Raw genomic sequence first — 18,438 nt, 5'->3', positions numbered from 1 at the left:
CAGCTCACGACGACCAAAGATATTGTTGTCCACCTAAATTGAGCAGCGAGATCTACAGACAACCTAGTGATTGTTCAATTTTAAATGTACTAGAACATGTTTCCCGCTTCCTGACATACCCCAATAATCAGGAACTTCCAAAGTACTCCTTACTTTAGGTGAGCAGACAATTATTATGAGAGAAGTCAGATTTAGAGTGCATATGCTATACACCCAGGTCGGATCTCTTCCAATCTCGCAGAGGGTGAAACATATGACTAACCAGATTTAGAGGAATTGAGAAGTAGAATGGTGCATATGTTGTGTACCAGGTCGGATGTATTTCAATCACGCAAAGGAGACAGCATATGACTAACAGACAGGAAGAATTGCATAGATAGAAGATGCAAAGAAATAGAATTGCATATGTTGCAGTCAGGGTCGGATGTATTTCAATCACGCAGAGGAGGCAACATATGACTAACAGAAAGAAAGCAAGAAAATAATTTCCTACAGACCTACTTTATCGGAATTCCCCAGTCGCCCCATCAATACCAGAATTAAGGACAGAGTCTGTACATTGAGGAAGAGTTAAACCACAGTTCTAGATACATATTATTTTAGTGTAACCGGTGGATTATCATGTATATCTCCCTGCTCAACCTATATGAGCGTCGTATTGTCAGGCTAAATGAATCTATCTAGGTCAAGATTTTTCAAGTCTCTAGATTCCTTAAGTTCATTAATGCCTAGTCAAGTCCATTTTAATCTTTCGTGCCTACCAGCGCATCGAACACAGAGCCTAGACAATTTAGATTCAGTCCCTTACACAGATTCAGATTGCCTGTTATCACACGATTATATCACTTCCTAAAACATATCCCTCAAGCACATTTCATTAACACCATATTTTTGGATTTTCTGATTTTCTAATGTTTTTGAATTTTTTAAACTTCTCTAATTTTTGTTTTGTTTTTATTTCTCCCCCTAAATTTGTGCATAGGAGAGAAACGAAAGGAAATGCGCAAATTTAAACTATCCTAAAACAAAAATTAGTCTTTAAAGCGAATCAGCTTAAGAAAAACTCAGGAGTATAGAGAAGAAAACTCAAACCGTAAGTCACCGATTGAATTTGCATCCAGAAGGTCTGAGAACAGCACGTGTAATCTCAGAACAGATCCAAAAATTCTTCACATCGTTAAGCACTAACCCCATGAGTGATCCCTTCCTTTCTTCCCTTCCCGCAAAGGACACATACTCCCAAACAAAGTTATGAATGTTGTACAGTTGAGAGATGTCCCCTATCATGTGCCTGGAACAGCCACTACCAACAAACCGAAGTCTGATGATATGCCTCCATAGCTGCTCCGACACAGAGCGGGATCAGTTGGTTTTTGGAACCCAGTCCATTTTAAAACTGGGTCGGCCTTTGTCATCTTTGCAAGGAACATTCTCCCACGACATGTCCTGTTTATCACAAACAGAAGATGAAGAAATATTAGAATCATTTGTTGATTTGGGAGAGTGAGCTTTCGGAACCCATTTGTAGTTGGGTTTAACCCATTTCTTTTTCGATCCGATGGGTGGCTCAGTACTTGCTTTTGATCTTGATGTCGGCCGTTGAGATGACTTTGACCTAACCGGTCTTTGTTTCACTGGAGCATCTCTTGGATTGGGCTTCTTGGCCGACATTCCCTTCTTGCCCTTGGGATTCGGATTCTTGGCCTTGTGGGTTTGATTCTTGGCCTTCTGCGCGTTCCAGTCACCATTGTCTGAACGTGACCTTGAGGGGTTTCTTTTGGAGTATCTCCCTCTTGGCGCGTTCTACCACCCTTGTGCATAGTAAGGAACGTATGCGCGATTAGGGCAATTTCTGGCAATGTGTCCAGGTGTTCCACAGTGAAAGCAAGTCTTTTTCTTCACTGGGAAGTTGTTTCTTCCTGCCCCTGGTGGCGTAACCTTGCCTTGTTTCTTGCTTTTCCCACACGTACAGTTACAGCATGCATTCTGTTTAACTTGATTTGGTGGCCTGTACTTCTCAACAACAGGTTGATCAGAAGCAACTGAGTTCGAAGCAACAGATTCAGAGCTCAAGGAGATGTTGGTTTGTTCAATGGTTTTCTCCTTGTTCTCATCTTCTGCTACTTTACTATCAGGAACACTCTCTTCAGCTGCCTGCTTGGATTGATTTAAGGATTGATCTGCAGGGGAAGTAGAAACGTTAGTATTTTCAACATTAATAAAACCTCCTGAAACAAAACCAGATGGCTTGCCATAAACCATGAATGGTTCGTTCGCAATCTCCTCTTTAGACAAAGGTTGATACTGATATGTATAATTAAAAGGAGGAGGTACATTATCGTATCCTAAACCCTTTGACTGATTATGTTTAAATTGCATGTAATGGTCTATCATGTTGGCAACTACTTCGCTTGATGCATCAAACCTTTTAAAATCAAAATTTGTAGTCTCAAATTTCCCTTTTAATGTATCAAGCTCAGTAATTAACTCAGCATTCTGTCTCTTGATATAATCATAATGTTCACATTTTTCACTGTAGTCTTGCTGAATTCTCTTAAAGTCCTTTATTTTTGTTTCTAATTCAGCCTTCAGGGGTTTCTGTCCTTTCCTGAGTTGATATCCTTCATATCTCAGGTCCTCAACTTCTCTTTTTAATAAATCAATTTGTTCCCGAAGAAATTTAATCGTATCTTCACTAGATAGTGTACATGAAACTTCACATGATTGAGAACATGAAACTTCATTGACCGGAAGGTTTGCGGAACTCATTGTTTTTCCATACTTCAAAGCGTCAAGTTCTTCAATTATGTCAGCAAGACTAAGACGATTGAGATCTTTTGTCTTCTTGATGACAGCCACGTTCATATCCAACGATTTCGGAAGTGCATTCAGCAGCTTTTTATTTATCTCAGATTTAGTCAAGAAAATCTCAGCTATACTCATCTCAGTAGTAAGTGTAGTAAATCGTTGCAACTGAGCTTCCAGGGTTTCTCTAGGGATATAGTTGAACATGTTGAATTTTTGTCTTAACATATGCTGACTCTCTTTCATGTCTTCATTTCCCTTGTTGACCTCAAAAGCCATTAAAAACACAACTAGAAGTCAAACTTAAATTTAAAAATGCCCTTTGACTATAAATCTCAAAAGTCAACCTTAAAAGTCAAATTTAAAAAGTCAAACTCAAAAGTCAAACTTAAAAAGTCAAACTTAAAAGTCAAACCGAAAAGCTAAATTTGAAAATTTAAAAGTTAAACGAGAAACTCAAAGCTTAAAGTCAAAGGTCAAATTTTAAAAGTCAAAGTCAAAATTTAAAGTCAAGATTCAATTTAGAAATTTTAAAAAATTAAAAGCTAATTTTTTTTTTTTGGGTTGAAAATGGAATTTTAAAATAAAAGAAATTGAATTTTTGGGCTAAAAGTGTCAATTTGCGAAATTTGGAACCGAAAAGGAGTGTTTTTGAATAAAGAATGTGAAGGAAAGGAACAAAGGTGATGCTAGAGGAGTTGGTTAAGCGTTGTGTTGATCAACCAGAGGTCTCGGGTTTGATCCTCGGCACCCCCCAAAATCGTTTCCTTATTTTTAATGCGAAGTGAGGCTGCTGCTCCTGCGAAGTTCGGATAAAGACCGAGACCGAAGTGAAGACCGAGAACGAGGTGCGAGGTGCGAGGTGCTGCTGACCGTAAACGAGACCGAACACGTGCGAGCCGTAAACTCGGACCGCAAACTCCAGACCGTAAACCTCGGACCGTAAACTCCGGACCGTAAACCTCGGAAACCCTAGCTGCTGACCGTAAACACCGCCACCCCCTCGCTGGTTACGACCAAAAACAGCGTTTTTTCGACTTTGAAGCTCCAAAACTCGATCAAAAACCTCTTTTTATCAAAAACACGAAGAACAAACCCCCCCTAATTTTCAGAGATCTATCCAAAACCGCAGAAATCTTTCAAAAATAAGATCAAATAAGCTCCAGATCTGACAAAAATGACTGATACAATCCAAGCTCTGATACCAATTGTAAGTCCCTAATCTGCTTGTGTATCAATCAGATCCGTTTGATGGTGCGGAATCCCAATCAAATGGATGGTGTCAGATCAAATAGAAGAGAAAGAGAAGAAAAGATGATGAATCTTGTATGTATTGATTAGAATGAAGATTCGGATACAAGATTCACACACACTAACACGCACTCTCTTTTCTCTCTCTCTAGAACACCTTCAAATGCACACACTTAAGCTCCTCTATTATGTTCATCAATCTATTCCTCACACCCCTCACCCCTATATATATATATATATATATATATATATATATATATATATATATATATATATATATATATATATATATATATATATATATATATATATATATATATATATATATATACATGAGAAACATGGGCCGTAAATGGGTTTACGGCCGTAAATGGGTTTACGGTCGTAAACACCCATTGGGCTGTAAACAGGGTTTACGGCCGTAAACACTGACCGTAAACACATATATGGCCGTAAACACTAAGCTGTTTACAGTTCTAGACATAAAAATACATTTTCCTAGAAAATCAAAGTATAAACCATATCTTTGACCCAACAGTTGTTCTTGAGCATACTCAAGTACCAAGACATTTTTACTTGCTCCGAGGATGCATACTCGGGGAAGAACAAGGCTCTCTCTATGAACTTCTTGGTGATCTCTGTCACCGACTCAGTTGTCTGTTTAAGGGAAAGGTATTCTTGGGCCAACTGCTCCCTTTCCACCAATGGAACATACTCCTTTCTGAACTTATCAACAAATTGTTCCTATGTCACCGCGCTCTTCTCCGCCGGTCAGTAATCTTTTGTGACAAAGTCTGATACCAACTTGTAATGTCCCGAAATTTAAGGCAAATTTTTTTCATTTTTATTTATTTAAAATATGTCTTAAAACATTACAAAATATCAACGGATGTCTTATAAAACTTTATTGATGCTTCGACGTAGATACAGTCCTGTGTGAGTCTTTTCATGATCAAATGAACAACCTATAAAGTGATTATTCCACAACTGTAAGTCGAGGGTTAGTGAATTCCCTCAAAATATTCCACACCACAACATATATACAATTAAGCACTAATGTCATAAAAGGAACTTGTCCCCCATGCCTTTAAGAACTAGCCATGTTTTTTATTATACAAATTAAATGGTCATACTTCTTTTATTCTTTCTTATAAAGATATAAAAGAAGAAAAAACTTTATAAATTTTGTGAACTTCTTTTATAAAATATAAACTTTGGCTTTTGGCTAAAAGACAAAAGTATTTCTAGTCCAAAATAATGTATATGACTTAATAAATCATAACATATGATATATTATATTACTTGCTAATGAAAAAATTATTATTTCAAAAAAAAATAACTTTCAATTAATTATAAAAATTTATTGAATATTTATTAAAATCAATTTCTAATAAATAATCAATTGTATCATGTTTTTGTTAGTGTGATCCATTAGTATCATACATTAATTAGCAATATCATTTTAATATGATTCTTGAGCATACAAGATCTTTCATCTACTTAATTCATTAATTACTAATAAATTAACAAACTAGATCCCTAATTCACTCTCATGTCAATCATTGCTTAAATTTGTCCTTACATGTAACCCAAAAGGACTTTTCCATTGATTTCAATATTACCAATTGTTATGATTGTGGGCATATTTCCAACATGTATTAGAATCTAGTGAATAACGAATATGAATGAGCTACCCACAGTACATAATAGTTTATGGGAATGAATATTGATAACACATAATAGTGGTATAAAAATATTGTTACTTATACCAATGGATAGTATAGCCGAAGCAGTGATCGAATCCACAGAGACAAAGAAATTGTGCAAAATACCTCTTTGTACAAAGTATATTGACTTGACACGAAAATAACAATAACTAAAATACAAAACTTACTTTTTTAATTAGCTAAAATAAAAACAAAACAAATGAAAGCGTAAATGAAAGCAAAAAAATGAGATTTTTAAGAAAAAATAGGCTTAAGAAAATTTGGTTTCGTATTCTATTCAACTATATGCAATTGACTATGAATTTATGTTTATACCACTTTTAACCTAAGTTAGTACTAAGCAATACTAAAAAGCTCTGATATCATGTTATTTGTTAAATTGTCTAATTAAAACAAGTTTTTTAACTAGACCTAACAATACTCAATACTCAATACTCAATACTTCTCATAAGCTTTGAAGTATAAAGGTATGTGATTTTACGCTATTATTTGTGTTTATTCATTAGATAATAATGGCTTTCATAAATTAACTAACTTTATTAAATCTAAACTAGTTCATGTGGCGTTCATGAAAAGAGAATAACTTCAAACACTTTATTGAAACCAAAACATAATTTACTAGGTAAAAATCAAATCTAAAACATTAGTCTGATAGTATCAATTGCAAAAAGTCGAAATTTGAACTTAGAACCCGAAAAGTAAGTCTTTTAGTCATTCATAGCTAAAAACAAGAGTTCAAAAATGCAAATTACCCAACTGCTTCTATCAATTAAATTATTAATTACCCAATTGTTCCTCTAATTGATGTTTTTTGGTGTTTCATTGCTCCAAAATTTTCCTCATGCTACTCTAGGTCGAGAATTGTCAAGATAATGAGTTAAGGTATGTTTATATAAGTTTCAAGAAGCATGAGGGCCAAGCTACCTTTGGCTCGACCGAGTCAAGTTAGAGGGCAAATATAACTTGACCGAGTCAAATTCTCGAGACCCAAAACAGTGTTTTTTGACGAACTCCACCGAGTCAAAGTGTAGGAATTGTGTGCCTCGACTGTGTAATCTTTTGTAAAGGTCTGAATCTTTGAAAATTTTAACCATTGTATATCAGCTTTGATCTTGATGATATTTGAACCACATCTCCCCAAGAACATCTTAAGAGTGTTTCAAGCTTCAAAGCACCTGAAAACCAACCATAATGTGTGCAACTCAAAAGGTTCCATCAATTTACATAGTCCCAAAACGTGTAAAATACATGGGATTTAAAGCCTAAATGTTATGTAAATACTTGGACTAGGGACTAAAGAATATGCACAAATGCATCTAACAAACCCTACATAGTAATGTGTAGGGAATAGTATTTTTGAAGGATGATTATCCAATGATTGAAGGCAGTTAATCTAAAAAGGTGTTTAACGGAAAAGTTGAACATGCTAACACTTGTAAATGTTACTAAAGGGTGTTATGTTAATATTTCATTATTAGATTATGTTGGTCTATTATTGTTATGGATATGGTACTTACGGTATGCATAATTTTTTAAGTTAGAAGACACATGTTTTGTATCTTTTGTTGTTTAATGATGTAACACCTAACTATGCCAATATATAATTTTGTTGTGCTTTGTCGTCGCATGTATGATATATAATATTAAATTACACCAACTCACTTAAATGATGTTTTAAAAATAAAATATTTAGATGTACGTTGTATTAAATTTAGGGTTTTGAACCTCATCATTCACAAAGCCCTATTTTACTTCCTCGTTATTAATCCTCATGCAAGGACCCTCATTGCAAGTCTATAGGCTCCGTTTAAAGTTACACATTCATATCCCTCACAATTGGCATAGTCTCACTAAATAATAAATATATAAATAGCTTCCATATTACTCTGGAAAATCTCCATCATTGCTTCATTGAGACGCATGTGAGGTTTTGGGTAAATAGGAGGGGGGATTGTGTAACTATAAAATTGTAAGGAGCAAACATGCAAATTCACAAAATTCATATGGCGAAAGCGTGAAAGTCAAAAGAAAATCAAAACATGGCAATATATTGTGGAGGAGTACGGGGGCATAATCTGCAAACTTTCTGTTATATAGGGACTATTTTAGTAATTTTTAAACACATAGACCATTTATGTAAAAAAAAAATATACACAAGGACCTTTTTTCTAAATTACGGGAACCATTTTTGTAATTTAATTTTTACATATAGGCTAACCTGCCAACATACAAAAATTTAAACATATGGACAACTTTTGTAAAAAATAACTTTATAGAGACCTTTTCTATACATCACAAAATTACAAGGACTAAATACGATAAAGTCCAAAACCTTTGTGGCAAAAATTAAAAACTAAAAGCGTGTATGGCAAAAGTCCAAAACCAAGAAAAGAGTGGCAAAACTTTAAAAGTAAAAACATTATGGCAAAAGTTCAAAACCAAGAAATGTTACTATTCAAAGCAACTTTCAAATTACTATTCAAACCAATAAATGTTACTAACTGAAGTTTATTTATGTTCTCTCAGATTTTGTAGTTTGTAGAGTCCATTTCCCCTTCTCTCGTGTCCAAATAAAATATAATCTTGTTGTACACCATAGCCTTAGCTTTAACCATCGCTTTCTTCGCATCTTGATTTTCCTACGAGTATTTTTCTTCCCTGTGTCTCATTCCCTTTCCTCTTTACACTCTAAAACCCCTTAAAGTGAGTATGCTTAACCTTAGTCGTAGCTTACTTCCTCACTCAACCACCACGATTCTATATGATCTTTGGCCTTTCGAATCGACATCCCAAGTTTGTCTTTAGCCACCTCCAAATGAAACAATCACATTAAGATGGATACGTGATCAGATGAATACAAATCATATCATTGAAAAATATGTAGGAAGTGTCAAGATGGTTGCAATATACAAGGTGTGAAAGTACATTACCTTAATGGACAACAATGAAAGTACATTGCTCAAATGCTAGATGATTTCAGTATAAAGTAAGCATGAGTACCTTATGCAATTGTCAGTGTTTAGGAGTATAAATGTATCCCAAAATGATACAAATATAGTCGAAAATGTTAATCAAGTACAAAGAATGATGATATGAAACAAATTATCCAACGTTGCAGAATCACACGACCTATATACTTAATATTTGGAGTAGGCATGTATAACAACCTCAATTTTGGATTTATCCGTAATGATATTAGAAGATAAATGATATATAAAAAATATATTTGTTAAATTAACAAATTTAATTGGTAAAAATAATTGGAAATGAGATTTTTAATACGGGCGCACAACAACAACGAATCATATCAACTTTCTATATATTTTTCACTTCCAAAGCTTAATGATCTTATCATGGCTAGCAGAAGCTACCAAACCCGTAGCTGTTGACATTGCCAAACTAGCAATTAATCCTTCATGGGCCGACAATGTCATTGTCTTGTTCTGTGACATGTTCCAAAGCTCCAAAGACATTGTCTTGTTCTGTGACATGTTCCAAAGCTCCAAAGACTGCATCAAATGCATGATAATCCATTATTAGAATCAAAGTGGGGGAGAATCGTCCAGGAAATCACTAGAGAAAATAACTTGATGGCTGAATTGATAGTTTTGTAGCCGAATCAATAAAATGATATAAGTGTAATGTTTTTCTGTAATCTGCCTAGCTATCTAGACTGGGTTACAAGAAGAGATATATTTTTAAACTATCAAAAATGGTATGACAACTTAATCACAAGTTAAGCAGCCGAATCGATAAAATTATGAAAGTACAAATACTTTTGATTACCTTGTTTGACAATTAATATGTTAAAAATGATCACTACAATTATATCATTAAACTAATATCTGATTTTTTTTATAAGATGACTTAACAAGTTGTAAGCTAACCTGGTAACAGCCGATGACCAATAAGGAAGCATAACTGCCATGAAAAACACAAAAATGAAACTTATTTCCATTACAGCTGAGATCATGTATACACTCTCCTTCATTTCCAGCCATAAAAGACCAAACTCTCACCGAGTCTTGACTAACAGACACCAAATACTCGCCATTTGGATCCAAGCAAACCGAATGAATCAGTTCTCTATGCCCCTACAAATGCAAAATCCCAACCAATATACATCATGATCATTGATGTAAAATGAAGAAAATGAAAACTTACTTTTATTCATTTGTGTATCATAGCATTCTACTTACCATTCTTTTTTCAATTGTTTTCTTATTAATTAAACCGTTGTACTTCGAAAAAAGGCATTGTATTTTTAAATGACTACCCAATTATAGCATTGTACTTGAACTTTTTATTTCATATTAGAACATTATACATTGAAAAAAAATATACCCAACTGTGGTAGTGAAAATTGCTCTATAGATTTTTCAAAATACAACGCTGTAACAGGAAAAAGTGAAAGTAGGATGCTATCATGCTATAATAAACAAATCAATGGAAGTAAGTTACTATTTCTTGCATTTAAGCGTAAAGAAAATATAAAAATAGGCAAGGATAAATGAGTATAAAAAAAACATGTAACAAATGTTGAATCGCTTGTGTCTCAGTATCAAGACAACAATTCTTGCAGCTGCATCGAGATATCTTCCATGGTTCGGCTGGAATCTCACTAGAGGCGTAAGTCCCGTCCCACTCTGATCCATGAAATACAATTAATATTTTTATCAAAGTAAAAAAAACATAATGTACTTTCACCATTTTATCAATTTAGTCAGGAAACTATTATTATAATAATCATAAAAATAAATTTATAGTTCAACGGGATAAAACACAATGTGCTTTTCTATATTTTAACCTTTTTAAAAACCAGTTAACCAAAACGATGGTTCTTTTAAACGGTCAAAAATAAGATAGGTATAATATTACAGAAAATAGTTAAATAGCTAAAGCAATAAAATCCCAGAAAATTACTATTGTGATGGTTATGAGTTTTTTTTTTACCTTGAATACACATGAACAACTGCCATTATTTATGCTCCAATATCTTATTTCGCCATCCCCATCACATGAGCAGATGAGGTCATCTTTATTCGGGTGGAAGTCTAATGACATCACCGATGCAGAATGCCCAATAAATGTACGTAGTGAAAAACCAGGCTGTAATTTAAACTAAAAATAAATATATGTGTTTTTCTATATTTTGAATGAGTATAAAAAAGGTGAAGTAACTAACATTATCAGCATCCCAAACACAGACAGTTTTATCAAAAGATGAGGTGGCAAGGCGTGGCATGCTTGGGCTGAATCTCACATCCGTGATCAATGATGAATGTTCTTCGAGAGTTGTCTTTGGCTTTAATGAATCTGTGTACCAAAATATGGCCTGCATGACAATCATGACATGGCCTATTAATTTCTTTCACACCATTTCAAGTATCACTTTTTTCTTATTAAGGCATTGTATGTTGAAAATATAACTAATTATGGCATTCTACTATCAGTTTCTTTGTTATTAGGACATTACACTTTGAAAAATCAATCCAATGAAACACTATTTCTATAATTTGATGGAACTTTTAACTTACCATTTTCTTATAGGAAGAAATGGAATTAGAACGCTATAAGTTTCAACAGATCTCATTATGTTGGGTTAATCGATTTGTGCATGGTTGAAACTTTGGTTATAAGTTTAATGCATTGTGGATGCCCTTACGTAAGTCCCTTCATGCTTATTATTTACTACAATCAATTTTGGTATTTTCCTTTTCATCATGGCCACCACTCGCAAGAAGTTTACCATCTGGGGAAAAGTGACAACAGATCACCTTTCTTGCACTTGCACGAACAGAATTGACTTCTGCAAATGTGAACTCTAACAACACAAAAAAAAGATGAGAACTTAACACGAAAAAAAATGTCAACCGCTATATTTTTCTATAACAAGGCCATGTTTCTTTTTTGATAAAGTGTTGCTTAAACATTATTTGAGAAAAGGACGACACACTTGGAGAAATGGAAGGAAAAAGTAAATAAGGACAAATTTGTGAAAAGTTAAGGAGTTAATGAGGAAACCCCTATTTCTTCGACTTTTTCTTTTAAACCATTATTTATTTATTTCTATATTAAGTAAAAAAACTATAGAAAACGTATACCACATGACTCACCTTTGCTAACATCCATAGAACTACCAACTGCATCCCTTGGATCCGTATCATCATGAAATAAAAAAGACTCAACATTATCATCAAGAGATCCATCCTCCACAAAATGATCGGTGTCAGCCTTCACAATGTCCTTATCACCACACTGCAAAATTTATATTTCCAATAAGAACTAAGAGGCTTCTTCACCTTAAGTAACTATTGCAATTTTTATGAAAGTTTTTTCATGACAGGATATATGCAGTTTTTTTTCATTTTCTTCAGTTTTTCTTATAAAAGAAGAGAAAGAACAGAAGTTACTTGATAGTCGAAGGCAATTTCAAGTTCTGTCACAACATCCTCCATTAATGGATGTTTTCCACTGTCATTCTTTAAACATTGATAAGCAATAGCTGAAAACACCTCCAAAGAAGTAGGATGTATTTCATCCTTTATATTACCCCCAAACAATTTCATTTAGGTTCTTCTATGTGTAAAGCTTGTTAGTCTATATATTATTAGCCCCGCTTGTTTATGGGCCCTTTTTGTCTTTAGCCCATTAGGGTTTCTATCTAGCTAGTATTTATATCCGCTTTATTCCTTGTAGTCTTTATGCTTTTCTCTGAGAACCCTTGTAATTTCTCTTTGATATAATCATATGACAATGTTATCATGGTATCAGAGCAGAGGTTTGATACGTTGTTAGAAGTCTTTGTAGCAGTCATCTGTGGCGCGGATCGAAATTTTCTAGGGTTACTGTAGCATGCCGTTTTCGTTCATTATCACTGGTATTCGTTTTTTTTATGTGTTGATTCGTTGCTACTGTTGATTCGTTGCTGCTGTCGGTTCGTTGCTACTGTTGGTTCGTTGCTGCTGTTGGTTCATAATTGCTGTTGATTCGTTATTCAAGTGATAGCTTCCGTTGGTTTGTTACTCCTTTCATTCTCAGATTGTTATATTGTCATTGTGGTTATTCATTCACTATCAACATTACTGGAAAGGATGATTCCCTTCAGTCAATCAGTACTCGTTTAGATGGAAAGAATTATACGTATTGGAGTTACGTTATGAAGAACTTCCTTCGTGGGAAGAATATGTGGGGCTATGTCACTGGGACTAAAGCCAAACCCTCAGTGCCTCAAACTGAGAATTATGATATGTTTCTTGATGCTTGGGAGACTGATAACTCCAAGGTTATTACTTAGATCAATAACTCTGTTACTCAGTCCATTGGTATACAGTTGGCTAAGTATGACACAGCAAAGGAAGTTTGGAATCACTTGGAGAGACTGTATACTCAGTCCAATTTTGCTAAACAATACCAATTGGAATATGATATTCGTGCCCTTCAACAGAATGACCAGAGCATTGAAGATTTCTATGCTGCTAAGTCTGATCTCTGGGATCAATTGGCTCTTACTGAATCTAAAGAGTTAAAAGATTTTGAGCCTTACATTGCTAGGAGGGAAGAACAACGCTTGGTTCAGTTCTTGATGGCCTTGTGTTCTGGTTTTAAAGGTCTTCGTGGAACAATTCTTCATCGCTCTCCTCTTCCTTCAGTTGATTCAGTTGTCCATGAGTTAACTGCAGAAGATACTCGTATCAAGTCCCATGCAGATAAAGGGTTTAAAGCAACCTCTACTCCTACTCCCGCTCCTGCTGTGTTTGCTGTCTCCTCCAGTCAATCTCGACAAACTTCAAGAGTCGCTTATGATGAGTGTGCATTCTGCAAACAGAAGAATCATTGGAAAGCTCAGTGTCCATTGTTAGTCAACAAGGGTAAATCTGGTCAACCTCAGTCAGGGCAACAAAATAGGTCTGGTCAACAGAAGTTTCAGTCGCGTTCCTCTGGTACTCCTCCATGGACCCCTCGTCCTCCACAGTTTGTTGTTGCTGCTGTTCCACCAGTTGACACAGAATCTGTTGGACATATGCCACCATCTGCATTGGATCCCAAGGTGTTTGAGAGCTTTAGACAGTATTTGGCTTCTAATCCCACTGCCATGTCTGCATCTATGTCTCATTCTGGTCCTTCTTCATCTGGCACTTCAGGTATTCCCTCATCTTTGTGGATTTTAGATTCTGGTGCAACCCATCATATGACTCCTCATTTGTCATCATTTACTTCTTTGTCGCAAGTGTCATCTATTTCTGTTAAGTCTGCTAGTGATACATCTATGCTAGTTGAGGGTGTTGGGTCTGTCTCTGTTTCTCATATCACTCTTCCTGATGTTTATTACATTCCCAAACTTACTTTGAACCTTGCCTCAGTCAGTCAGTTATGCAAGTCTGGTAACTGGGTGTTCTTTTCTGATTTTGTCTGTGTTATACAGGATCAACAGACCCAGAAGGTGATTGGGATCGGCCGTAGGGTGGGGGAACTATATGTCTTGGAGGTCCTCAAAGTATCTGTTGTTGCTGCTTCCAGCATTGATTTATCTTCTTTTCGTTTGAGTCCTTTGTCGTCTGAGTTTTATCTTTGGCATTCTCGTTTGGGACATGTGTCTGTATCACGGTTGAATTTCTTAGCATCTAGTGGTGTTTTGGGTCATTTAAACTCTTGTGATATTTCTGATTGTAGTGGTTGCAAACTAGCAAAATTTTCTGCTTTACCCTTCAATAAAAGTATGTCTTGTTCTACTGCTCCTTTTGATATTATTCATTCTGATGTGTGGGGTCCTGCACCAGTATCCACAAAGGGTGGGTCAACCTATTATGTATCTTTTATAGATGATTATACTCGATATACATGGGTTTATCTTATGAAACGCAGATCTGATTTCTTTGATATTTACAACAATTTTAGAGCTCTTGTTAAAACTCAACATTTGGCTGTGATTAAGTGCTTCAGGTGTGACTTAGGGGGTGAATATACCTCTAATGATTTCACTCAGTTACTTGCTTCTGATGGTACCATACACCAGTCTTTGTGTACTGACACACCTCAGCAAAACGGTGTGGCAGAACGGAAACATTGTCATATTGTTGAGACTGCCCGCTCATTGCTCCTGTCTGCGCAGGTTCCTAGTGCCTTTTGCGGAGAAGCAGTCCTAACTGTTGTGTATGTGATTAATCGTATCCCTACTTCATTGAATTCAGTAATATCTCCTTTTGAGAAGTTATATGGTCATCTACCAGACTACTCTTCCTTATGAGTTTTTGGATGTACTTGTTTTGTTCTTCGTCCTCATGTTGAAAGGAACAAGCTGGGGCCGAAATCTGCTATTTGTGTATTTTTGGGGTATGGTATTGGTCAGAAAGGATACCGTTGCTATGATCCTGTAAGTCAGAAGTTATATGTTTCTCGGCACGTTACTTTTTTGGAACATATTCCTTTCTACTCGATTCCTGCTACAGCCCACAATGTAACAAAGTCTGATCTTCTGCGTATTGATCCTTTTAATGAAGATATAGAGGCTCAACACTCATCTATGCCACATGATCCCTCAGCACATTACACGCCCACTTCTTCAGAGGGTGCCTCGACTCCACCTGTTCCTGAGCCTGATCCTCCGATTATTGAAGTTGAGGATCCACCTCCACCACCACCCCTCAGGAGATCTTCTCGTCCTGTCAAGTCCACCAAGCTTCCAGATTTTTCTTACTATACATATTCAGGACCGTTTGCTTCATTTATAGCAAGCATCCATCATCTGTCTGAACCTGAATCATATAGAGAAGCTGTTTCAGATCCTCTTTGGTAGAATGCTATGGCTGAAGAACTCACTACTCTTCATCAGACTCATACATGGGATTTGGTTTCTCTTCCTCCTGGGAAACATACGATAGGTTGTCGTTGGGTGTACAAGATAAAAACAAAAGCTGATGGCTCTGTTGAACGATATAAGGCTATACTTGTAGCAAAAGGGTATTCCCAACAGTATGGTTTTGACTACGATGAGACATTTGCCCCAGTTGCAAAAATGACGACAGTTCGTACTATGATTGCAGTTGCATCCGTTCGACAGTGGAAGATCTTTCAAATGGATGTCAAGAATGCCTTTTTGAATGGTGACCTTCATGAAGAGGTTTATATGACCCCTCCTCCAGGAATTCAGCACCGACCGGGCGAGGTTTGTCGGCTTCGCAAAGCTTTGTATGGGCTCAAGCAAGCCCCTCGTGCTTGGTTTGAGAAATTCTCCACAGTGATAACCTCTCTTGGATTTGTCCAGAGTAATCACGATTCTGCTCTATTTGTTAGATGCTCGAGTGCAGGACGGATTCTTCTGTCCTTATATGTGGATGACATGATTTTTACAGGTGATGACCATGGTGGTATTGAGTCTTTGAAGCATGATCTAGCTCGTCGATTTACTATGAAGGATTTGGGCTTGCTGCGTTATTTATTGGGTATTGAGGTCGCTCAGTCTAAGAAAGGGTACCTTCTTTCCCAGACTAAATATATATCTGACTTGTTTACACGGGCGGGACTTTCTGACAATCGGACTGTTGATACCCCTCTTGAAACCAATGCACGATACTCTCATACTGATGGTGTTCCTCTGTCTGATCCGAATCTTTATCGTACTGTGGTGGGAAGTTTGGTTTATCTCACAGTCACTCGTCCAGATATTGCTCATGATGTTCATATTGTCAGTCAGGTTGTTACTGCACCTACCTCTGTTCATTGGGGAGCTGTTCTTCGTATTCTGAGATATCTTCGTGGCACTCAGTTTCAGACTTTCTTGTTTCCCTCGACGTCTTCTCTTGAGTTACGTGCCTATAGTGATGCAGATTGGGATGGTGATCGTCATGATCGTAAGTCTACCACTGGATTTTGTGTATTTCTTGGAGAGTCTCTTATTTAATGGAAAAGCAAGAAACAGGATGTTGTCTCTAGATCTTCCACGAAGGTTGAATATCGTGCTATGGTTGTAACTACATGCGAGATTATCTGGTTACGGTGGCTGCTTGCGGATATGGGAGTTTACATTTCTTCACCTACTCCCTTGAATTGTGATAATAAAAGTGCGATACAAATTGCGAAGAATTCTGTTTTTCATGAGCGGACGAAGCACATTGATATTGATTGTCATTTTACTCGTCATCACCTGCAGCTTGGGACCATTTCGCTTCCATTTGTTTCATCAACCTTGCAGCTTGCGAATATTTTTACGAAGGCTTTATCGGCTTCTCGGTTTCGGTTCTTATGTGACAAACTCTCAATGCTTATTGCTGCGGCATTGTGAGTTTGAGAGGGGGATGTTAGTCTATATATTATTAGCCCGCTTGTTTATGGGCCCTTTTTGTATTTAGCCCATTAGGGTTTCTGTCTAGCTAGTATTTATATCCGTTTTATTCCTTGTAGTCTTTATGATTTTCTCTGAGAACCCTTGTAATTTCTCTTTGATATAATCATATGACAATGTTATCAAAGCTTTCGTACGAATTGAGTAAAAGATTGAGGCTTATCATAGCTCTCAAAACACAATCTCCCACACAAAACTTCAAACAAGACCACACCAAACGAGTAAACGTCAGGCTCCTTTGTTAGTATCCCACATCCTAAATATAGTGGATCACAATACCCAAGAGTGCCTACTTTATCATTAGTGACAAGAAACGTGTATTTCTGGTTAGCAGGACCAAATTTGGATAGACCTAGATCTGCTATCCTGGCATTCCAGTTTTCATCTAAGAGAATGTTGGAACTTTTAATATCTCTGTGCAATACTCTTTGTTGAGTGCCTGCTGGATTATGAAGGTATGCTAGTCCACGAGCCGCCCCAATACAAATCCTAAGGCGCCGAACCCATGTTAGTTCCTTGTTGTCAAGATGCAAGTCGAGACTTCTCCTAGCTGCATACTCATAAACGAGGATCTTCTCGCCTTTCTCATCACAAAACCCTAAGAGAGAGACAACATTTTCATGCCTGTAAACTGAAAGCATAATTACCTCCTTCCAAAACTTAGAGTCTCCTCGTCCAAATGCGCGATCTAAACGTTTTATGGCAACCGTGGTATGCCCCTTTGAATGGAGGAGTTCTCCCTTATAGACTTTCCCAAAGCCTCCTTTCCGGATGCAACTGTCTTCAGCAAAGTTGTTAGTTGTTGATTCTGTAGCTTCTAGTTGTACTTTTAGGTGTTCGAACTGTTTTAGGACAGACATCGTTTTGATGATCAATCAAAAACAGGAAACAAGACTAATTACAAAGAATCAAGTTGAAGGGGGAAGCGACGTAGAAAGAAAATGAGACAGGTAGAAAAAGACCATGATTGGTAGAAAGATTTCTTTTCCAAAAGTGGAGGGAGAGTGAGGTAGTGGTAGAAAAAGTATGATTAATCATGTATATCGTTCATGAGTTTATTACTTTATTTAGTTACTTAAATTTTTTTGAAAATGCCGAGCCTAATACCATTTTTCAGTTTTTAAGATCTAAACAAAAAATAAAAGATAGTCATCATTTTATAGATAGCATTTGCAAAATTGATAATGTCATTTACTAACTAAATGTTTTGTTTAAAAAATCATGGCTATTTCGCAGAAGACATATGCAAACAGATATATTTCATCAGCAAAAATATTATATTTTTGACTATTTTGCATTGTTTTTAAAACCGGA

The 18,438-nt window shown here is 36.1% G+C and overlaps 1 protein-coding gene and 1 pseudogene across 1 annotated transcript; one reads left to right on the top strand and one right to left on the bottom strand.

The window, feature by feature from the left end:
* The first annotated feature begins 12,942 nt into the window (after positions 1-12,942).
* Positions 12,943-15,579, top strand: LOC145111591 (uncharacterized). The gene is made up of 3 exons (XM_079047857.1): positions 12,943-13,068; positions 13,117-14,973; positions 15,133-15,579. The coding sequence occupies exons 1-3, from the start codon at positions 12,943-12,945 to the stop codon at positions 15,577-15,579; spliced, it is 2,430 nt and encodes an 809-aa protein (XP_078903983.1).
* Positions 15,580-17,246: 1,667 nt separating this feature from the next.
* Positions 17,247-17,984, bottom strand: LOC145111589 (receptor-like protein kinase HERK 1 pseudogene; annotated as a pseudogene).
* Positions 17,985-18,438: the final 454 nt, after the last annotated feature.

Source organism: Lactuca virosa, chromosome 5 (genome assembly GCF_052849685.1).
Source record: "Lactuca virosa cultivar CGN04683 chromosome 5, Lactuca_virosa_CGN04683_v6, whole genome shotgun sequence".
Taxonomy (NCBI): Eukaryota; Viridiplantae; Streptophyta; class Magnoliopsida; order Asterales; family Asteraceae; genus Lactuca; species Lactuca virosa.
This window is presented reverse-complemented; position numbering and strand designations above follow the sequence as displayed.

Excerpts from the sequence above, each read along its gene's own strand:
- LOC145111591 (XM_079047857.1), top strand. The coding sequence starts at position 12,943 with ATGAAGAACTTCCTTCGTGGGAAGAATATGTGGGGCTATGTCACTGGG. Across the intron at positions 13,069-13,116 it reads GGGAGACTGATAACTCCAAG|TTGGCTAAGTATGACACAGC; the intron begins GTTATTACTTAG and ends ATTGGTATACAG. Across the intron at positions 14,974-15,132 it reads TCCCTACTTCATTGAATTCA|AAAGGATACCGTTGCTATGA; the intron begins GTAATATCTCCT and ends GGTATTGGTCAG.